The following is a 24,836-nucleotide window of genomic DNA, read 5'->3' as shown; positions in this document are numbered from 1 at the left end:
AGCACCCATCACCAATAAACAATTTATTTACAAAATATTTACAACTTATTTTATTTCAAAGATTTTTCTTTTAATTTTCTCACCATCTCTAGTATTTCGAATTTTTTCCACGCCATTATTATTACTTCATCCTCCCCATCGTTCAAAAATATTTCAAGTTCATCAACATTAACCCTCTCCCCAACATTTCCACTGCTGCATCAACGTCCAGTACGCGCACTTCGTGCACCGGTTTCACTTCCTCTTCTCTTCTTGGGTCCATTGGTACTTCTACTGCTAGCTTTGTGCGTTTAACTACCACTGGTGTGTATGTGCGGATCTTCTTTTCCTCAGCCTTCGTCATCTTGCATACTTGTTTTTCTTCTCTACCGCTGCGTCCTCCTCCACCTCTTCTTTACCTCTCTTTTTCCTCTTCGTATTATTTTCATTCACTTTATCTAACAATCTGTCCAGACTGGAAAATCATGCCTCTGGATTATAAAATGATGTCGAGGGTTCTGACTCCGTTTCTTCTGCAAACTAAAGAAAAAACTGTTATTAGTACAAGATATTTCACCAAAATAATACAAATTATAATTATTGTTTGTAATATACACAATATATACTTAATAGAAATAGACATAAAACTTATGTTATTCTAACCATGTACGAGAATCAGTTTCTTTAGCGTACAAAACCTGTGAAATATCTTTAGTTGGTAAGACTTTTGTATGATTCTGAACATTACTTCATACATTTTCGGATTCTAGATAAAAGCAGTAGAAATAAACTATCCGTGTTGTGTAAAGCCCAAGGCTAATTTCAATAAAATGTTCATATAATTCGATTTGCCCGTTACAAAGAATATTTTTCTGAGAATCTACAAGAAATATCGCTACTAAACATGACGTTAAACTCAAAGTCAACTTTAGTAGTCCCGCGTAGTGTAGTCGCTAACGCTCTCGCTTTGAGTGCGAACGGTCCCGGGTTCCATTGCCGGTGGGGGACTAGTGGTCCCGCGTAGCGTACTCGCTAACGCTCTCGCCTTGAGTGCGAACGGTCCGGGTTCCATTCCCGGTGGGGGACTAGTGATCCCGCATAGCGTAGTCGCTAACGCTCTCACGTTCATTGCAAACGGTCTCGTGTTCGATTCCCGGCAGAGGTTACGGTGCGAACGATCCCGGGTTCGATTCCTGGTGGGACACTTGATCAAAAAGTGTAATTTTTAGGGGTCTGAGGCTTTTCTCATTCACACCAAGCAAATGCCTTGGTTGGTACCTAAGTTATAGGTCACAGATCGCTTCCTTCTCTCTTTTCCGGATAGTGTGCTCGCCGAGGGACGTCATCCCTCAGAACGTAACGGATTAAAGAGTCTGCAATGTCTAGAGCCCGCAAATATAAAATCCTAATCAAAATCAACTCAACCTTTCGCCGAAGTATAAAAGATAAATTTGATTCCCAACAGAAACGCTCATAAAAGCTCTCTCAGTTGTAAAAATCCGATATTTTAATCCTATTGAAAAATCTTATGATCTAGATTTTCTCCCATCAACAAAGTTTGATGTTATAAAACAAAGTTCATACAAAATTATTTATTTAAAAGTGGTAAAGTGTTCACTTCAAACGTCTGGGGGTCTGTAGTTCGATCCCGGGTCATGCTAACTGAACTAACACTATGTTTATGGTTTCCTTATATATTTTCCAATTTTAATGTAACCGGCATAAGTGTGGGATGTTAAACTAAAAATTTCATTTTATTTATTTAAGTATAAAAGAGTCTCCTTGGTAAACAAAAAAAAGATTGTCCCAAGTAACTATTCAAAAGATACTCAAGATACAGAAAAACATTTGTTTCCTAGCAAATTATCAGGTCCATTACTCTGATAATAGTAATCTTATAGTATATCAATAATAAAACTATCATATATACGAAGATTGGTACCATCAGAGACACCTAGCGGCAGAATTCTAAATTAGAGGTTAGTTGAGCGAGGTTGATCTCCAGTGCACACGCATGTGTGACAGTGTTCCGTATATGTCTATATATTTTTTAACTTAAGTATAGTATATTTCTATTACATATGTTTTCAGTGTGTAATAAAGCCCTAACACATATTCGCTATTTCAATCTTAATGTGAGGCATTAGTTAATACTAACAGTAGCAAAACATGTCTTCCATGCGCTAAGTTTTCTCTCACTCATAAGATTCAAACATTTTCAATACTCCCATAGATATGTGTGTGTATGCTCTGGTGATCTTAATACTCAGTTAAAGTATTGGGTCAGTACGAGTATGACTAATCTTAATATTAAGTTAAACTATTGGGTTAAATAGGCGGCATAAAGCCCAGTCTTTCAGTAACGCAATTAATATTTAGTTGGGGGACTCTACCCACATCATTTGCGGGGCATATCTTCCTGTAGCAGCATTGCTGTAAACGTTCACTTTTCAATTCTATTACCAAAAAAGACGGAGTGAATGGTTTTCGGTGAAGCAAAAGTCTAGGAAGACTACGTAACAACAAACACGGGTAAAGCCTCCTCTCTCTCAGTGCGAAAGGGTGCGTTCGCTTTGGGGAAACCATCTAGCAAAAACAAGATAAATAGCGGTCAGTGATAGAAAAGTCTAGGGGTGAATTCACTGTTAACACGGTGGTAAAGCCACATCTCCCAACGATGCATGGTTGCTCTTCTTGCGTTTTCTTTTATATCCTAAAACCAATTCTAACAACATTTCATTGGCCTTATGCAGAGTCGTTTTGCAGTCCTATTAACACCATACTACGGGTTGACTAACGGATGTCTTGTCCAGAACAAGAAAACTCTGAGCATTGAGGGGCAAGAGGAGGGAAAAATGAAATCTTCCGTTCACTCAACTAAAGGAAGTGATTGACAAGTGTCTACCTTGGCTTCGGATAATGGTGGGAGGTGTGGCTAAACTGGACTTGCCTTACCAATCAAATACCACAGTTAGTTTCTGCATTGAGGCATTGGAAAACTTGGAAACCTACCATTTCACTTGAGAGATAGCAAAGATGGAAAACGCATTGGTGTATCTGTTTCTGCAGCGGAGGACTCTGTCATTTGAGAGCAAGGCTGGAAGGAAACCGAAGTTCGCTTCGCAGAGAAAAAATGAAAAATAAATAAATAAATATTCATCCTTCTTCCCCGTTCCTTCCCTTTCTTGGACATCTTATTTCTATTTCGTTCTGTTCTGTTAATATTTTCAGAAAAAAAATTTCTAAGTGCACAACATTTCAACAGCCAAATTATTTGTAGAATCATCGCAAGCTCTTCTTATTAGTTTCCCTGGATTTTTTCTATGTTAGCGTAGCTCTCTTAGGACTTTACGTAGTAAAATGAGCCAAAACAATCTATTAAAAATCATACTTTTGAAATATTTTCGGAACAATTTTAGGACGTTCACACAATTGTTCGAGTAATTTATTATAAGAGAAATAATTTTAATGAAAACGAATTAAATTAAAATGAATGAGGGATCATAATTAAATATTTTAGTAGGATCATAATTAAAAATTATTTTTCGATTAAATTAATGGGAAAAAGCTTGTGGGAGCTACGAATCGCGTTTTAAGGCTTATAGTTGAGTTCTAATGATCTGAAACATTTTAATTTTAATTTGATTATAATTTTTAAAATTTCGATTAAAGAATCGTGTGGGATCATGTTTGAAACAGCAAAAGAAGTCTTTCACTTTCCAGGACCACCTCAAATCCTTCTATTGCCCAGGTAATAAATTTTCCTCCCCCAGGGAACTACCCAGGGCCTGTGCGGCCCCACTGACATGGATGTACACAGAATACCAGTTCAATTAGACCACCTGCTGGGCCATTGTTGTTGTCAAAACTCTCCAGGTCTACTGCGTTTCTGCGAAGTTTACCATTAGAAATTCTTTAGACGTTCTTTTGTTACTTCAATTGTAAGCGAATGGCTGTTGACTCAGTTGGAGTCAACCACCGAATAGATGTGCCAAAAAAGTAATAAAAGAAAATGATAACACTGGTTCTATTACGACAATCTGGATACTTCCTAACTGACCCACATCACTCGAATTGTTTGGTACCCCATTTGGCATGTTTTAAGTAGGTATGCCAAGAAAGATTAATATGAAAATGAAAACACCTCCCAGTATGAAAGCATGTCTAACTCCTACCTTGTCTCTTAATTTCACACGATACGTGAAATCCTCATGTCCCACTTGGAGTCTGGTGTTCGAGCATCCAGCCGCACCTCGCACTCGCTTCGTGCAGAAAACACCGAGTTTTTCCTCCATATTGGACACACACATATACACTTTACTTTCAGTCTTCATGTTTATGTTTAAATAACACAGAGAGAGTTCGGAATGAAAAATTTTGGGATATTAACACCTTCGCTACTTCGGCACTAACAATAAAAAAATAGCTTAAATACATATTTGTATAATAATGATAAACAAAAATATACATATGTCTGCAAAGGCATTGTGAAGAAGGCGTTGTTTCTAGTGTTCTCGCTGCAAGTTTCCTGTAGCAACTGCATTCGTTTTCAAAAAATTAGCCTTTCCACTCTCTTCTGTTAATTTTAAAATTTTGTTTGTGTGTGTGTATGAGTGTGTGTCTGTCTGTCCGTTAAAAAAGCTTATATTTCTTCCCCATCCGAGAGCGATAAATTACCATGCTGACAGCAAGGATCCGTGTTGGATGTTGACCGGGATGACCACTGCTCTGGTTTTTAAAGGTATTTTCTTCTCTGTCCAGACTCCAAAGAGAACACAAGAAAAATGCATACAAAGTGATACAAAAATAAAAAATACAAATTTTATTTAATAATACGTACACAAATGTGGGAAGTGACGACTGTCATATCGTTCTGCCTAAAGTCCTCCAGCACTTTGTAGAAAATATTATAAATGACCTTATCTTTAAGCAGAACGGGAACTCCCGTTCTGCCTAATCTTCGGAGACAGGGAGTTCTATGCGAGAGGAAATATTTAGGAAAATGCAGCACCGAAAAGCTTGACTCCTAACGTGTTTGTATGCATATCGGAACTCATGTATAAAATGGCTGTAGTAACGAGGGCGGGAACTAAATCCAAGCGGTCAAAATGCAAGGAAACTTCTGACGAGGACAAAATCCAAGGGACAAAGTCACAGGAGTATATATTGGATATGCACACCCTATATGATTCCTTTTTCCCTTCAATTGTCATGTGTTCTAAAATGTTATCTGTATTTTTCAACTAAAATAATTTTCTTTTCTTTTAAAATGCTGAAAACTCAATAAAACATAAAAATGTAATAATAAAAAGTCAGATTATCCTTAATTACTTTCACACATACCCATATGAAAAGTTCTGGGTATTCCTATTTATTATACCTTTCATACATTTGAAATGCGTTTAGCATATTACAGTAAGACCATTCATTTTAATTACGAAAAGTAACTGTGATGCTATTTGATTTTTAAAAAGTCGCTCTTGTGTGATAGCATATAGCAGTCTTTTATTTTGAGTAATGTATTAATATTTATTTTAATTCTGAAATACTAATCAAGTTTTTTTTTTTTTTTTAAGTAAAGATCAAACTGTGAAATATACTTACTATGACAGTCTTAAGTCTTTTATTGGGTTTTCAGCATTTAAAAAAAGAAAAATCTTATTTCCGTAAAGTGAAGAATTTCAGATAACATTTTAGATGCAGAACAGTTGAAGAAAAGATAATTATTCTTTTATTAATCTGCGCCTATGATTCTGTCACTAGAATTTAATCCGTTTTGTCTTAATTTTCCTTGGGATTTGTCCTCTTGAATTTTGTCCTGCATTCGTAATAATCTGTTTGGCAATTCTAACAGAGGCTGTGACTAGAATAACTATTTCTTCGAGTTTCATCATAAATTTTATGTTATTCTTGTTCTTCTCGGAAAAATGACGAGGATACTTTTCTTTATCAGCAGTGTTATTCACATCTACTTTGGTAAAGATGAATGTGAGTTTTTAAAAATACCTGCGGGCAAATGGAAAATTGATTGACTCAGTTGCAAGAAAGCCAATTGACATTGTAAGTGAAACGAGCATAAAATAAACTTAATTCGGTATAATATCAAATTATTTCACATCAAGATTTTATTCATTTTTTCAATAGTTCATCTCTAATATGCTAAGAGTCGCAGTACGTAAAAGGTACACATCTTCAAGACATGTTTGGCCATATATTAAGTAAAAAGTGCAAGACGATGCATAAGGCTACTCTTAAGAAAGAATGTTACTGTTCTACATCATCATCCTTTTCCGGCATCACCTTACCAGCTGGTTTGTCTTATATATGTACGTAATTCTATACTATATCCAATGGTATCATATATACTTCTATTTTCATATTTACATTGTCAATGTAAATAGCAGCAATGCAAAATATCAATATTGAAATACTTGTATGTTTTTTGTAGTTTCAATCAAATCAAAAGATCAGGTAATAGGGGATAAGGGCAATCTTAAGCATCCTTTTGCATTGTTTGCTTAATATATGGCCAAATTGTCTTGAGGATGTGAATTGTGGCACCTTTTATGTACTGCGACTGCGAGTCTTAGCATGTTGGAGGTGAACTACTGGAAAACTGAATAAAATTTTGTTGTGAAATGATTTGAGCCCGAAGTAAGTTTGTTTTATTTTTGTGTCAGCTACAATATCAAACGGCTTTCTTGCAACTGAGTCTATTAATTTTTCATACCTTTTTTTTCTTAATCATATTCATTTTTACTGTAATAGATGTGAATAACACTGTTAATAACAGAACTGTACCCTCGTCCTTTTTCCGAGAAGAACATGTAGAGTAACATCTAAAATTTACGATAAAACTTAAAGAAATACTTATTCTTCTTACAGAATCTGTTAAATTACTAAAGAAAACTTCTCTTGAAGAAATCCCAGGTAAAATGATTAAAATATTTTCTACAAAGTGCTGGAGAGGCTTTGGGCAGAACGGGAAGACACCATTAAAATTCTTGCTATTTTGGTTTTCAAAAGATTTCAAATTCTTGTGTTTAATTACCAATACTATAAGTACCAATAGAATAAAACAACTCACTTTCGACCAGATAAATTTTCAAGCAAAGCACGCAACGCAAGATGGAATGGAAATCAACCTTTACATGGCCGTGATCGTCACAATAAGGTTTGATCAATCGATTACTAACAAGGAACCCTAGGTATCTATCAGAGCCCGATTTTCATGAAACTTTGTATATAAATAGAGTACCTCGGGAAATACGCACAGCCAAAATTGTAGCTGCAGAGTCCAAGACGTTGGGACACTAGGGCTCGAGAAAGATCAAATGCGGAACGTCAGTACATTAAGGATATGGTGAGAAAATGCAAGTTTTTCTTTAAAACTCGTCATTGTAACCACACGAAATGAACATACATGGATACGAGATGGTAGATATGATCTGTTAAAAGTGATGAAAAGAATATCTGCCATCTTCAAAGAGGCTATGTTGAAACTGGTGCGATTGCTGTAAATGAGAAGAGGGTCATGCGATGCATCAAGTGGAACATAAATATACACAAAAAACAGTTGGTGAAGTTTGTTGTGGGATTACATTATTTCTGTGCTTCTGGTAGAGTGGTTTATGTACAAAATGAGCAAAGGTATCTGATGACACTCGAACAGATGGAGGTTATGGTGCGCTATGAGTGAACTGATAGGTGTTCTGATTTCTGTTCGAATTAATGGAAATATAATAAACAGTTACAAATTAATGCTAATCATGGCATTATTATGAATAACCCATTGTATCAGCACATCCACACCAATTATATGTTGACTCTGACACAAATCATGTAGGGCTAAAATTATATTTTGCTCTGTTTTTCTAGTTGCACTGATCCCACTCATAGCGCACCATAACCTGCATCTGCTCGAGTGTCATGAGATACACTTTGCTCATCCTGTACCTAAACCATTCTGCCAGAAGCACAGAAATAATGTAATCCCACAACAAACTTCACCAACTGTTTTTTGTGTATATTTATGTTCCACTTGATGCATCGCATGACCCTCTTCTCATTTACAGCAATCGCACCAGTTTCAACATGGCCTCTTTCAAGATGGCAGATATTCTTTTCATCACTTTTAACAGATCATATCTACCATCTCGTATCCATGTATGTTCATTTCGTGTGGTTACAATGACGAGTTTTAAAGAAAAACTTGCATTTTCTCACCATATCCTTAATGTACTGACGTTCCGCATTTGATCTTTCTCGAGCCCTAGTGTCCCAACGTCTTGGACTCTGCAGCTACAATTTTGGCTGTGCGTATTTCCCGAGGTACTCTATTTATATACAAAGTTTCATAAAAATCGGTCTCTGATAGATACCTAGGGTTCCTTGTCAGCATTTCCAAATCTTGTGACTGCCCTTTGTTTCTACTTAGCTCTTCCTGTTATAGTTGCAACTGCTGAGCGATCATTCTCTAAGTTAAAATTAATTAAGACATATCCAAGAAACAGTATGATCCAAGAACGCCTTTGTGGTGAGGCCATGTTGCGCATGGAGCGAAAAAGAGCTCTTGAATTGGACATTTCTGATCTGATAAAAGAATTGGCAGCTTTTTTTATTTATAATTACGTAAAATCGTAATATACTATATAAGTCCAAATTTTACAAGAGTACGATATTTTTTAGTGAACACGTCACTCTGTCGTGTTTACTTTTAAAAGGCATATCACAAAGATATAAAAAGGAAAAACGGTCAATACCCTCCCATTGATATATTTTTGTTGTTGTTGTTTATGGCCGTTTCAGCGCGTACACATAAGTTGTATATTGTCATGCATGGGGTCTATTCGATGAGTGAGGAGGCGCCACTACGGATTTTGCCTAAGGGCGCCAAAGGCCAGTGTTATGCTACTAGCCTACTAGTCAGGGAAATTTCAAGCTTTCAAAAGCATAGTGCCGTTCTGTAACAGCGTGGACATTTTTAATCATAATTTTTCGTCATTGCTTCTCTGCAGTGCTTCTTTAACCTGTCATTTGGAGTAGACACTAATTGACGGAATAATGAAAACAAAGGAAGTTATGTGGAAAGAAAGTTCTGTTAACATTTGATTCAGCAGAGAAAGGGACGCAGATATTATAAAATATTTTGCAAGACATTATTAAATATGTAATATGTGATTTTATAATAGTTGAGGTCATGATTGAACAAAAAATTGTTATATTTGAATGAACAGAGGAAGGAACGTAAATATTGTAAAATATTTTTCAATACTTTTTTATTTTTACCCGAGATTTCTTCATATTTTTTTAATTAAAATACTTACTAGCATATCTTCATTTTATTGTCCTAACAAACTAATATATGTTGCCAGTAAAGTAGTTTAGATTGATCGATAAGCCTTCAGTATTTCATGTCCCTCACCTCCGTTACGAAATCCTGGCTAAATGAACTAATATATGTTTCAGTAAAATAGTTTAGAATGATTGAGCCCCTTGTATGATGACTACAGTACTTCATGTCATGGACCTCCCCCCCCCTTTTTTTTTAACGAAATCCTGGCTACGTGCCTGGAGGTGGAACTCTTTCTCTTCAGTATAGGAATCAAAATGCATCGCCTACGAAAACGAGTAAAGGCATTAAAATAGAAACAGGTTTCTCAAGTTTTTATTTAAGTTTTATTGATTTCCTTAGCGAAATTGTAACGCACGCGACTTTGTAGTGCGTGGTCCCTGATTCTACTCCCAATTTCACCATTAACATTTATGGTATTGACCGACTGAAGAGCAACGGTAGTTCAGTGGTAAAGTAGGTAGTCCCTGATTTGACCCTACTTCGCACCAAATGGGCTTTGTGATGGACAACCACAATTGTGTGAGTATTCTTGTGTTCTCCTATTTCCTTCCAATTCCTTCACCCCCGCCCCCGTTTCGTCCATGATCATAATCTCCCTTAGCCTTCAAGGAGAGCTTGGATTAGTAATTTTTTTAGTGTGCATGTGTGGTAAGGGTTGTGTGATGCGTGAATCACACTGGGCAGACACACGGACGGCAGGATAAATACAGTATATAGAAAAGTTTTGGTAAACCAAAATCCTTAATTAATACACTTGCGAGTCGTCCTTTGCCAGTGAGCAGCGATAAATTTCCAATTTTCCCTGATGTGACTTCCCTCAATATTTGCCATTACCAAGTTTTCAGTATACACAAATGTTCAAATTAGAAAGGAAAATGGCGTGTCAGCTGTCGTCATTAGGACATAACAAAAAAAAGTTTGAAAAATGCTTCAAATGAACATATTGGTATTATCTTGACTTGGAAGCCATTCCAAATGAGAAGAACTTTGAAAACGAACTTGCAACATCTAATACTTCAGTCGTAAAATTTACGTGCTATTAGTATAAGATTGCTATTCGAGTTTAATATTGTTTATCAGGAGTCATACTGCACGACAATTAAACTTTACGTTATTATCGATTACAATCAACATATTTGAGACATTTAATTCAATTAGAAATAATTCCTTTTTGTTACTTTCTTGGAGTTTAGCTTTCTTTTTCAGCATCAACGCTATGTGTGACGTGAGCTTACAGTTTAAGGTGGAATCCGAACAACAATAATGTGTTCAGTGTTGTCTCTTCCACCCGGAATGGAACCCGTGACCTTGTGCACCAAAGACGCGCGCACATACCCAATACACCAGAGTGGAGGCCTAAAATGATTCCTGTATGTGTGGGAGTAAGTAAACTAAACTATAATCTACAGCAACATTATCAGTAGTTATGAAGCTAATCACATCCATACAATACAGATAAATTAGTCTACTTAGTGTGGAAACGTTCTCTGTATATCTACAAATAGAAATACAATATACAATAGATTCGATTAACGAAGTCAATCTAGCAACATTAATTTCCTCAAATGTTTATCACTGCCACTCGGCTATTTAGGTAATACTCGTTCGATAATTTCGCTTAATTAAATAGGAAGTGGAATGAAAACACAAGTATTTAACTTAAATATTTATTTTACAATTCATTTTCATTAACTGTAAAAATATGATGGTTTGCTAACCATATAAATTACTGTAAAGACTTCATTATATATTATATTTTTACAATGTATGTACAAATTACAGGTCAAAAAATTTTTCAAAGTATCTACATTTGACCAAAAAATCATTAGACCCATATATTTTGGCAATGACACATAAAAATTTTCCTTTTACAGAGGGATTTATTAATGCTTTGGTAAAAACATTACGCCAGTTTATACAGACGAAAAATATAAATACAAATATTAATCAAATTTTATATACTCTACATTTGTAAAACGGTGATAATGTAAATATATATATATATATATATATATATATATATATATATATATATATATATATATATATATGTAACATTATATGTATGTCAATGAGCAATATTTTCAACCCTCTTTGACTAGTATTTTTCTTTTTTCCGCACATAATTACATTTTAAAAAAGAAGAGAAAATATATTTACAAAAAAGATAATATTTAACTTAATACATACTACTGACTTTGACAGTTTAGTTTTTATTTGCGAAACCAATAACGATTGTGCCGAATATTCCCATGAAGTAAATAGAACAAATGAATGCAATTCCATATTATGGCTATAGTAATGCTGTTTCGTTATTCATTTCAACTTATACATGGTTAATATCTGACTGTTTCTTACATAATGTCATTTGCAACTTGTCAATATGTAGCAAGAATTATTAAATCTGTACTGATAGTTATAGCTGCAAATATTGGCTACTATGGAGAAATATATTGAATTGCGACTATTTGTCTCTGCTTCATGAAAAGACGATTTTTTTATCAATTAAGAATAAAAAATACATTATTGTCTTACGTAAGAATGAAACGTATAGAACATATATGTTAACTTATAACCATAAAAATAAAGGATTTATGCATGAGAAAAACTAATTAACAGACTTATAATGACGAAATGAAGTAGCACATTGTATAATTTACTTTGTTTGAGAAACCAGACTTAAAAATTACTCCTAGAATAAATTGGTCCTGAATAGTAGAAAATTGTGAAAATAAAATACAATATTTTAATTATAATAACTATAAATTTAACGATTTAAATTCAGTTGTTTTTATCAAGTTAATTGTTTTAAATTATTGACAAAATATGACTTCAAAATAATATATGGTAGAAAATACTATTACTAAATGATATTGTAAGAACAAAAAAAAAACATTAAACATCTGCTCTATGCTACACACTTCAAGTTTTCTTCCAATCTGCTCTTAAGAGTAGAATATCAATTCTAGAAGATCAACGATGGCAGAAAAGTTTATTGAAACTAAAAAGGCATCAAGTGTAAAGAAGGAAATCGAAAAAAATATAGCATTAACAATCTATGTTATGGTTACTGAGTTTCTATTTAAAATATTGTTTTGTCTCTCAAATTTCGTTATTTTTAAAAATCAAAAATAAATAAATGTACACAATAGATGCTCTGTCGCATGGAGTTGTTAAAACTTAAGGAAAAATTTTAAAATTTAATATTACACAATTTGGCAATATACCAAATAATTAAAACTCAAACTCAACTTTCAATATGTACATTTTACATCAATAAAATAAGAAAAATATGATAAAATCACTAATTGTGTATTAGCATAGTCATGATTCACACAAGAAAAAGTCGTCAAAACCTCTACCTTCATAATTCCTATTTTATTTTAAGCTTAAGGATCATAAAATAACGAACTAGTATAGTCGTCAAAGCAGAATTGTAAATTCATATGAATGCCCCGAAGTCAATCCACGCAAACAAATCTGACCAGCCTTTCATTTGTACTTACATATATTTGTATTAATTAGCTACTAAATTTTAAAAATGATAGTGTTTCGACGTAAGATATCCACCCCTACGTAAACCTGGTAGTGGGTGAAAGCTCCAACTTTTAATTTCATACAAAAGATACTTAGAAAATACAGATCATAAAATTCCCTCTACATATTATTTCACGTACTTGATACAAAAACAATCTTGTAAAGTGTGCCTGATTTTGTTTTGTCACTCAGAGAAATAATACTTAACGAATCACGATCAAGTAAGAAAATACATAAGAATCAAACACACAGAAATCGAATTCTTGTGACAGAAACTTGTTTGATTTCTAGTGAACTTAATTAAAGTATACTCAACTCTGAAAGCACTTTACTTTACTCATTACTACGAATATTTTGTTCTATCGGCGAATGGCTAAATAAACCATTATTTACTGTTCAGGAGTCAAATAATTTTGATAGTGGGAGAGAATAATCATATCATAGACTTTTGTTAAATATTAATCATAGGCTTTGCTCAAAAGAAAACAGAGCAAAATTGTTGGAAATATATGGTTTTCAAGTTAAAATGATGGAATATTTTTCAATTGCACCAGCCGTTTGGGTTCCACACTGGTAAGGTGCCCTATGTTCAGTGAAAAAGCAATGTCTCAAGTTCAGCAGGTTATACAAACGGAACTATGTAATGACGGGGGAACATGGACATTGTAGAATGAAGGAACATCGAATTTGTTTTTCAACAATGTGTGTTGTTGCTATGGTAAGGACACAAGGGAAATGCCTGTTTAACTGGAAACTTTGTTTTTTCACTTAACATAGAGCACATTACTAGTGTGGAGTCCAAACGAATGGTACAATTTTCCACCACTTTAGATTGAAAATCATTTTTCTTGTATCTCTACTCATAACAGAGTTGACCTATGATCCCGAATTTTTGATACACCTTGTATAGTTTCCGTCCAAAATGCATTTCCTTCTAATAGGAGCACCGCTCACACAAAATCTATCAAGTGAAATCGACTTATTCCAATAAATAAATAAATTAATTAATTAATAAAATAAAAAAAAACAAAATGAATACGAAATAACAAAACAACTCACAGATTCAAAGTTTCAGTAAATTTGTCTACTCAAAACACTATGAAGTAGATTTAACATGATTTTTAATACACATGTTGATACGAACATAGAGTAAAACAAATTGGAAAAACTTTCCGTTTTACAACCATTGATGGAAATGTCATCAACGAAATTTATACAAACGCATTTTTAAGGAAAGCTCACGATTTAGGTTTCCAAAATTTTAGTTTTACAAATGTGTTTAAAATAATTAACGATAGCTTGAACTCGAGGAACCTCATCTCTTAGTATTGGGAACAACTGAATTAATTTTTAAATATTAAAACAATAATTATTTTAAAATTATTATTAATATCCTTTTATATGAATATCTTAACTTTTTTCGTATCGTTCGAACTCGTTTCGTAACCGTTTCTCAAACAACCAGGAGGAGATATTGAGTTACTGATGTTACATTACGCTACATGTATATTCTTATAATCAGAGGTTCCTATCTCCCTGTGGTTCATTACGCAAACGTTAAATTCACATGACATGTCACCTAGAAATGCAATATATATTTTGAAACTTATTCAACGGTTCTAATCTTTAACAACTCTTCTCTCTTAGGGTACGTCATTGACTTAAAGTACCTGTCGTTTTTGTATACATTTTAGTTTCTATCTGTTTAAACCTAATTTTCGCCCGATTAACTCCTTCCTCCAATATGATATTAGTACATCAACTTTTTAAAAAAGGACTAGCAGTAATGGCATTTGGTGGTCATACATAATAACGTGCCTGTTTTACTAAGGTTAATAAATGTTAGGAAGAAAACGATATTTTAAACAAAAATATTTGAAAAGAAATCAAAACAAGTGTTATATATTTGTATTATCATTTTTAATAATCTTCATTATATATATATATATATATATATTGATAATATACTGTGCATGATGTGTAATTCTGCTAAAGTCTTGTAGGATTTAAACCTTGCAGTTAATGACAACATCCAGTTTGTATTGAAAACGGAAACGAAGTAATTAGCCGAAACTAAATGAATTCTTTGTCTTTAGTGTAAAACCAAAGAATAAATTTAATCTGGAAATCGGCTACCACAGTATACAAATATCCGGACCAACAGTCCACAAATTTTCATATTAATCCATAATTTTGATTAATCTTTTGTATCAAAAAATTGTAAAATATAAAGAATTGTCTTTTCAAAATTTTTGTGTAAATTATTCCAACCTTTAAGCAAAAGAAAATTCGACTTTTAAATCAATTTACCTTAATTTGTTAGCAACGGTCAAAATTTCAATGAATTTCAATCTAATAGTAATATTTTAATTGTACTGAAAATATTCAAAAAATTTCCTATTGATACTTAATTGTTCGGAAACAATATCCAAATCTACTCGCACTCCATATCAATATGCTTTAGATCTTCGAAATAATCTTAGCAGTGACGGCTCTTGAGGAAAGTCACAAGGGAAGCAAGTTTCATACAGCTTCATAGAGGTGTGTATAAGAATTATTACATTTAAATAAGCTTCTTCCTCTTAGATTGTATCAATACAATTTTAATTTTTACCCATCTGGCTTCCCTCAATATTCGCCACTGACTGAATTTTGGCTTTTTTTTAACGATCTATTAGTGACAACAAATACAGAAACCAAATCAACTTCAGATTTTCTTAGTACCGACAAATGCTTTCAGATATAAGTATATTGTTAAAATTACGTAGTAAAATATAAACATTTGAAAAACATAATGTCATCACAATTTAAAAACAAATGATATTGTATAGTAGAACATTTTAAGTTTCTGTCACAACATTCTTGCTTTTACGTATATTTCAAAGAACTATTCGACAGTGACATTGTTCGCACTGATAGTTCGCTTTCAATACTACTTGAAGCATCCTTATCAACACGAGTTGCTCTCACAATTTCTCTGCGCACTCCCACAAGATGTTGCATGTAAGCGCGTGGCGACTGAACCTTCATTGATTGATGGTGGTGAGTCACTGTTTGTCTAGTTGTAACTACATGCTGTGTCCGTGGTGAATGACAAGATTGACTGACTAGTCGACGAGGAGATCCCCCCAGTAACTGGCCTAAACCCTGACACGAATTAGAACGTAACGGTGGCACAAAAGTGTTTGTTGACGTCTCTTTGATTTCGCGTGAATTCAATTGAGGCGCTGACCCACACCAGCTCCTTTTGCTACAAAAATGTTTCGATGACGTACACTCACAATGTAAACAGTAAGCACTTTGTTCGGGGGAAATGGTTTCGTTCAAATGTTGACAAGATGATGTGAAACGTTTGTGAACAACACACCGAACAGGTGAACACGTACAATTTGGTGGCACGGATTTTGAGTTGGCACGAACATCAGAATACTCCGGATCTTTCAGTGACGTAGCGTTTAAAGATTTCACCAATGGTTGTGGAGACATTGAATTACTACTGCTACGGCGACTAGACAATTGAGAGGCACTATCATGTAAGTGAGTCCATCTTTTTCTGGATTCTTCGATTTTCTTCTGTAATCTAGCACATGACTCTTCGATTCTTTTTTCATAAATAGTAGGTTCATACGTATATTTTCTAGAAGTGATGGTGGTTGTACTATAATCTTCAAAATCACTTGGAATACACTCACTAAAATACTTTTCGTTTCGTCTAGCGGTTGTCTTGTACTCATCACTCCAGCTGCTAGTACTAATTTCTGTATCGCTTTCCTCTAAATTATGAGACATTACTTTACCAAAACCATTATTTGTTCCTGATCTATAACGATTCACATTTTCTTTGTTGTTGTGTTTACTGTATCTCAAAGTATTATTATTTCGCTGTGACCGTCCTACTGGCTGTTCTAGAGATTCTCTAGCAATCAAATATCTATCAATTACTGAATTGCGGAAATATCTTCGTGGTGACGATGACAATGTGCTTAATCTGTTAGTATTAGTAACTGTAGTTCCTCTAGACAAACAGCTTGCTCTGTTACTTTGTTCAACATCCGAAGAATCTTCTGCATCACTACTGGGTGAGATGTCATCACAAATGGTGAAAAGTTCATCTGTTTGTACTTTATGATTATGTCGTAGTGATTCAGTCTGTACAGCTTGCTCTTTTTGTATCTGCTTGTTGTTTAGAAGTCTGGATGTATAATCGAGAAACATACCATGAGAATCCATTTCTTCAAAATCAGCGTGTACGTTATTAAATACTTTCATCGCATGTTGTAATTTTAACTTGTTTTTCTGTATTTTAGGACACATTGGATATTTCTTTTCTAGAAGTGTTGAAATTTCATTTAAACTTTTCAGGAGAGTTGTTGCTTCTGCAAGAAAGGTAGTAATGGCTGAAAGATTGGCTGATGCTTTGTCAGTGACTATAGTGGAACCTCTTTTAGCTTGTGACATCAAATCTTTAATGTCCATCACACTCCAAGATCTTTGTGGTGGCGCAAATCTTACTCTTTTTCTTTGGTTTCGTTCAGCAGCATTCGAATAATTTTCACTACTAGATTTCGGAGAACTATTAGATTTGGCCCCTTCATCACTATGTTCGTTTTCAATTCTATCTAGTATAGATGTCACAAACTTGGGGGTTCCACTTTCTTTACTCGGAGTGGATGGTTCAGAGTAACATTGTCTTGGAATAACACAATCAAGAGGAAGATTGTTGACCTGAGTAGCAGCATCACTGAGTTGTGTTTTGTCCACCTCAATGCTATGATTATTCTTAGTTCTTTCTAGAATCTCTCTTGGTAATGTCATTGTGAAAGTATCATTACAATAATTTGCTGCCATGGGTTTATTTTCTATACTGATTCTTTTAGGAAGCAACGTTCCTGGTTTTGGGATGGATGCGGATAATTTTGAGCCACATGCTTCTAAAGATGAAGTTGTTCCGTTTGCACTACCAACGGGAGAAGGAACTGTCTCCAAAGTTGGTTTCTTTATAATTGGTTTAGGTTTATGACGGGCTGCCGTGAACGAATTAATGTCTGGATTAGTATCTACTTCAATATGTAATTTCCCACATCCTCGAAGATCAGTCCATGAAACTGTTTTCTTTTTGGCCTTTTCCCCTGAATCTTCAGAGTCAGTTTTGTCTTCTTTCTGACTCTTGTTCTCAAAAATATTAGTTTCACTTTGACGATGATCCGGATTTTTACCTAAAATTAGGCTTTCTAATTCTTTCCAATGTTGAGAAGCTAACGTGTTGCTATCTGTGGTACTTGGCTTTGTGTAGTTGTCATTTTGATTTTCGTTTACTGATTTTCTTGGTAATGCAGGAGGATGTACATCCGAAAACTCTTCATCTGTGTCAAAAGAAGATTCGTTAAGTGATTCAGAATTAGCATTCTCACTTGAAGTAGGAGAATTTCTGCCTTTATGTTTGCTGTCGGTCACACTATGAAGTCTCCCTTGTTCCAATATGACTTGGATTTCCTCTGGAATCAACGTATCCAAACTGTATGCTCGAGAAATGTCTCTCTTCCTTTGCAATTTCACGAACTTAGTAAGTGCTACCATAGCAGTATCGAGTGACACTGATCTTTGTAGTCTGGGCACCCTTTTCTTAGAGTAAATATTATATTCTTTGTTCTTGTTGTCTACTGTTAAACCGTGGCTAACTTCAGTATTAGACAAATCTGCTGAACTGCCAATACCTAATGCTTGTCCTGGTCTTAGACTTCTGCGAATTAGCTCCATAAGAACGGGAGTGCGTCGTGCTGGACCTACAAACACGAACGTTATGCTATCTTCTGAGGCAGTAGATACAGGAAAGGTATCAGAACCATGAAATGCTTTAGCCCTTGCTGTAGTATCTCCAAACAATTGTGAATCTATGCTGACAGGAACGTTACGGGACGGGCTAAGAATGTTAACGTTGAGAAACTGTCTCTGAACAGACGTGAGTTTAGGATCTGCCCAGCTACAAATATTATTATTTTTCATCCAATAAGCAGGATTCTCCAAGATATTGTCATTTTTCTTTCTTCCGTGCAGACCCCAATTCAAAACCTTTTCCTGTGAAGCAATAACTTTCTCATCGTTCATTTGTGCCTTATCTATAGCAGCTGACAGTTTCTTAAATTGAAACAATTCGTAAAGACGCGGTTTAGTAGATTCCGAAGAAACATTCACTTTATCAGTTATATTTTTTAGTAATCCAGAATTATCATTACCGGCTTCTGTGTTCAATAATTGAGCCAGCAAACTTTCCATGCTTCTGTGAATGTTTGCCAATTTCTGAATTTCAGCTATATTTTTTCTATGTGGTTTGTTACTAGGTATTGTCTTAGATCTTTGTACACCTTGTAATGGACGGGATGATACATTTTCGTTAGATTTTGTATTATTTAAAATTTGAGAAACTGTTGTGTTATCTGAAGAATTTATGGAATTGTTGGATTTGTTTATATTCACTTGGAAAGGGCTTGCAGCATTTGAACTACGTTTTTCTGTATTTTCAGGTATTTTCTGAGTTGAATCATTATTGTAAGTTACACTGACATTTTCTTCCTTCCTAATATTTTGTAATGTATCATTTTGCTGCTTTGGTGCTGTGTTATTTGTAGTTTGTCGATTTTCGCTAACAATAGGTTTCACCTTCCAAATCATTCCAGTTAATGATTTATCATCATGTTTCATCGATGGGCCCTTGTTTCCATTCGAATCAGGGTCTTTATTTGGCTTCAAAATAGCATCTTTGTCGGTTTTCTCATGTCTTCCTTCTTCATCAACTTTAGAAGGGCACACTGAGTCCGGAGAAGTTACAGAAATACTATGAATGTTTGTATCAGAAGATTTTTCCTTTTCTGAGTGTTCAGAAAGTTTAAGAGCTAACTCTTTGTTATTTAGTTTATCATCTTCTGAGATTGCAGCTTCTTCTGAAAATTCTGCAGCATTCCGAGGTTGTACATTTTTCTTTGATTTTACAGGAGTTCCAGAATTTGATGGTGTTAAGCTAGATTGAGGAGTATTGGATCTTGAAAGAGAGCTGTCAATATCACTCTGTTCACTGTTTTCAACAATCGTGTAGAGATGGCGATCTGGTTGCAGCAACATCGGTACTTGCTCTGATCTAGTGTCGCAGTAAACAAAATCGTCGGACGACGTTTCACTGGAGCATGTAATGTCAGACCCGCATGGAGATGTAAAAGAATTTTCACTTGAAGTAACATCCGTGTTTAGATACAGCTGATCTGTTGAGTGTTTTGGTTCTTTATCAATGACTTCCTGTGATGAGAATTCTGACAGAGATTCTGGCTGCGAATCAACAGCGCTGATTTCATTAATGGCCTCATTACTCGTGTGAGGAACACTTTCAGAACTCGACTCCATTGTTGATATATCATTAAACAGTATACCTTGTGCTCCAGTATTTTGAACAACGTCCTTTTCTCCGATAACAATAGATGGATTAGAGGATATTTCCTTCTCTGATGATAATTTGAAACTAGAGTTATCATGCGTATCTTTACAATTTCTCACGTCATCAACTTTTGAACTTGATTGTGGAATTGTGGCTAGCAACATGTCATCTAAGTAGTTCTGAGTCAGGAAACCCACTCTAGGGCTGGAATTATATTCTAGTTCTATGACTTTGTTTCCTTCAGAAGGTGTTTTATCGCACTGCAATGTAAAACTATAGTTAGAACCGTTGTTAGTAAGTACTTGCTTATTATCGTTATTAGCCTTCTCATTTGCATTTAAATTTATAATAACTTCATTCGTGTTGTTTTCATGTGCTTGACTTGCTTCGTTAGCACTAGGAGTAGAAGCATTGTCGGTGTAAATTTTATCTTTTTCATTGCCATCAACTTCGGGCTCAGAGTTATTTGATTCCTTCGCCACGTTTTCTGATTTCGTTTCATCTGATTTACAATTTGTTTCCCCTTTCGTTTGCCGATTTTCATGGGAAACGTAAATACCATTTCCATAATCACAACATGCGCTTTTAGTATGGCAACAGGTATTGATATTTAATAAAAAATAATCATAACCTTCTCTGTCTCTTTCTACTCCAAAAGAAACATCTTTTACAGGCTTTTGGCGTTGAATTCTGGGCTTACGTTGAATTGCTTTCCCATTGTCAATAGATTTGTTGCCGAATAATTTACTAATATTTGCCAATTGTCGCAATTTCACGCGACTATCAGATTCGTCAAGTGAATCATCATCCACATTGTCCTCACCAACGAAAAAACTCCGCTTATTTCGTTTAACATCTTCATCATTATCCAGGCTATCATCGGAAAAACATTCTTCGTCCTCATCGCTCTGACGTGTGTAAAGTAAGGGGGATCTAGGACTTCGTGTGACTTCGATTGTACATTCTTTGAAGTCATGGGAACAAGCTGATTCATTTTGTTCTGTCTGACTATGGTCCATCGATGCTAATGGTTTGATTGTGTTCAGGTTTTCCGAGCTTACTGATAATTTCATTTCAGATCCACTACGTCCTTTCTGAACACATTCTAGAACACAGAGTTTTGATTCTGGGATAAAAACTTCAGATGAAATTATTTTATTCGTTAAATTGGACGAATTTCCCATTTCACTTCTTATAACTAATGACCGATTGCATAGATCGTGTCCTGTTCCGACTGCAACCTCTCTTTTATTTTCCCCTGAGAAATCCTCGCTAGTCATGTCTGTCTGAATTTCTACTTCAGGATTTTTGGGAGGTCTCTTGCTCTTCTGAGCATTTAATAATATCTGTTTACTAAGTTCAAATAGTCTCAATTTTGGCTTAACACCTGCAAGTGGGTCTTCTGCTTTTCCGGAATTTGCGCTGGAAGAGATTGAATTCTGGTCATCTGATTTTGTTTGCTCACTTTGTGGTTGTGGTTGTTCCTTGTCTGGTTTCTTCCTTACAGTATATAATCGTTTCGTTACGCTGTCTATAATCGAAGCTTTACCTGGTTTTAACGAATCCCTCCGTTTCTTTTTCAAAGAGTCGGACTGAGCTTCAGTACTATCAGAAGAATCTGAATTCTTCCTTGATAATATTTTATTTTGGCCTTCTACGTTATCTTTCGTGGTGTCTTGCTCAATCTCTCCTGGACTTACCTTTTGTGAACTTTTGGTCTGATTTTCAGTTTGCTTTTTCAGAAGTTTACCTTTCTCTTCAGATTTCTGAGCTTGAGTTTCAGAAAGTTTCTTTGCAGCTGTCTTAAGATCACTTTCACCTGACAACTTCCTTTGAACAGGTTTTCTTTGAGAAGTCACAGGCTTTTTTATTACATCAGAAGATTCACCTGCAATGGAATTTTTACGTTTAATATTTTTCCCAACATTTTCTGGTTGAGTTTTCGCGACATTTTTGACATCTGTTAAACTTGAGGACCTTTTAGGATTTGTTTTAGTTTTAGAATCGGGTTTGTTTCTTAATGAAGCCGGAGCAACACGGCTGCTGGGATTTTTCTTAGTTGTGCTTGATGGTCCTGAAAGATTTGTTTGAGAGTTACTTCTACTTCTACTTCCTGCAATACCTATTGACGACAAAGAAACGTTTTTCTTTGTATTAGCTGTTTTCTTTTGTTCTGGTTTCTCTTGTACTTTACTTGGAGTATCCTGTTTTGTTTTGTACGTATTAGAAGTTCCATACACTTTATGTAAATTAGAGTCTAAACTTTGTTGTGATTCCACACTACAGGAAGAATTCAAGGAATTGTCCGAATCGAAACAGCTTAGAACACTAGAATTTGCACAACTGTCATTAGGACTTTTACCGTCATGAGAATCTTGCTTCATTTGAGACAAATCACAGGAACTATAAGCACGTCGCAAATCGGCATTTGCGCTGTCACCTTTAGTACTTTGGGTTGTAGCACTAGCACGTCTATCACCACTATTCACTGTACTCTCTACATCCATAACCGGAATAAGCGTATCACTCACTTCATGTTTATTTGGGCTGAGTTTTTCGTCACCGCGATTTTGTACAAGGTTATTACTATCAACATAATCCTCACTATTATTGTTCACTGGAATATCACTATTACGGCGGCTATTATTATTTTGATTACCAGAATCGTCACTTTTATTAGAATCATTATTATTCACAGGATTGCCGCTGTTATCGGAACTGCCATTGTTATCACTAGGATTACCCTTGTTATTGGAATCTCCATTATTATTTGCAGGGTTATCACTGTTACCAGAATTTCCATTATTACCAATAGGGTTACCATTGTTGTTACTGTTTTCATTACTATCTGCAGGGTTGTTACCGTTATCGGAGTTCCCATTGTTATTTGCAGAGTTGTCACCATGATCGGAGCTCCCATTGTTGTCTACAGGATTGTCATTACCATCTGCTGAGTTACCATTGTTTTCGGAACTGTTACTGCCATTCGCGTGATTGCTATTGTTATCAGGATTTCCATTATCGTCCACTGGGTTATCAGCAGCATTTAAAGAATGGTCAATCTCATTATGACTATTAGTTTCGATTGAAGGAGAAAGTTCTTCCTGAATGCTATTATTTCTGGCAATTGTATCCGGATCAATCAGCTCATCGGAAGGATCCAATTCCTGGCATGTAGCTTCATCATTTTCATCTTGATTAGTGTCTTCCATCACGGGAACGTTTTGTACTTGTTCAGTCTCCATTATATTTGTGCTGTAATGAAAAGAAACAAGCAAATTACTAATATATCGCCTTTATTCTTCAAATTAAAAGATATTAACTTATTAAAATTAACCAACAAATATGTTTAACAACATAAAGGTTGACAGCACAGCGTTTTACTCATACTTAAATTTCTTGAGAAAAATGTTTAGTGCAACAACAAGCAAATGGATTAATGAAAAATAGCAATGCGAAATTTCACAAATAGCTGTACCAAAGTCATCATATATGATACGGATAAAAATATCGAGTGAGCTAAATTAGCAACGTACATCATTCACATTGCTAATATGCAAGGAGAGAAGCGTCTGGGAAAATACCTTTCGAAAGGCCAGTAAGGAGTAGGAATAATATAAATATCGACCTAAGAAAGATGTAATAATAATAGACTAAATTGATACAGAATATCCAATGGTGAGTGTTCATTTGAGTTGTGAAAAAAAACTTTCGAGTTTATTAAAACACCAAATTAGTCAGTTCCATAAAACTAGAAAAGTCTTCAATAGAATTCAATCACCCAGCAAGTGGAAAGATTTATAACAAAATATATCCAACAATTCAAATATGTACTCAGTTTTAACTTAATTATAATACAAAACTTTTGAATGTAGTAATCTTATGATTATCTACAGAGCTCAATCCTCGAACAGACGGAAAACTACAAAATTCTGAAGTTCAAATACGGACTCAATTTTGAAGCTGTAAGTCCCCCGATTTTTAAAGTACGAAACTTTTGAGAGCAATAAAGTTCTCGGTTCTCTAAAAAGAATCCAGTTCTTCAACGAATGGAAACCAACAAATCCCGCAGTTCAAAATTGCAGTCAACTTTAACTTGATTATAATACGAAACTTCTGAATGAAGTAGGTTTAAATTACTATACTAAATTAAACAACAACTTCGCATTATTATTAGAATATACGAGGATGATTCAGAAAATAATGCCTCCAAGCCCGCTACTTGACCAATAGTACTGCAAACATTCTGAACTGTTTATCATTAATGCATTAGTGTTTAATCTATAGAATGCCACTTGTTTCACCTTCCTATCTCTTCTCGTTCCAGAGTAATGGACTAATCCATGGCATCCAATGGTGACGTCTGAGACAGCGGACTGTCATTGAATTTCTGACTGTGGAAAGTTGTGCGCTCAGGAACATTCATCGCCGGGACGAGTCGTGGATACATCATTACGACCCGGAAATGAAGCGTCAATCGATAAACTATCGCCACACGTCCTCTCCTCTGCCAAAAAATTCAAAGTTGACCTATTTGCTGGC

At 34.9% G+C, this 24,836-nt stretch overlaps 1 protein-coding gene and 1 long non-coding RNA gene across 2 annotated transcripts in view; both read right to left on the bottom strand.

The window, feature by feature from the left end:
- Window positions 1-389: 389 nt before the first annotated feature.
- LOC145663606 (uncharacterized) lies at window positions 390-4,503 on the bottom strand. Its single transcript, XR_014127192.1, has 2 exons — window positions 4,155-4,503; window positions 390-512 (listed from the first exon to the last, which is right to left on the bottom strand). It is a non-coding gene; the product is annotated as an uncharacterized LOC145663606 (long non-coding RNA).
- A 6,495-nt stretch (window positions 4,504-10,998) lies between these two features.
- Window positions 10,999-24,836, bottom strand: part of LOC145664219 (uncharacterized) — a 284,471-nt gene continuing 270,633 nt past the window's right edge. Inside the window, exon 14 of the mRNA XM_081730676.1 lies at window positions 10,999-23,549. Within this exon, the coding sequence (XP_081586802.1) occupies window positions 15,740-23,549 (7,810 nt within the window). The 3' untranslated portion in view covers window positions 10,999-15,739. The remainder of the gene's footprint in view (window positions 23,550-24,836) is intronic.

Source organism: Thermobia domestica, chromosome 11 (assembly GCF_964235325.1).
Source record: "Thermobia domestica chromosome 11, izTheDome1.hap1.1, whole genome shotgun sequence".
NCBI lineage: Eukaryota > Metazoa > Arthropoda > Insecta > Zygentoma > Lepismatidae > Thermobia > Thermobia domestica.
Note: the sequence above shows the minus strand (reverse complement) of the source record. Positions and strands in the feature narration are given on the sequence as shown.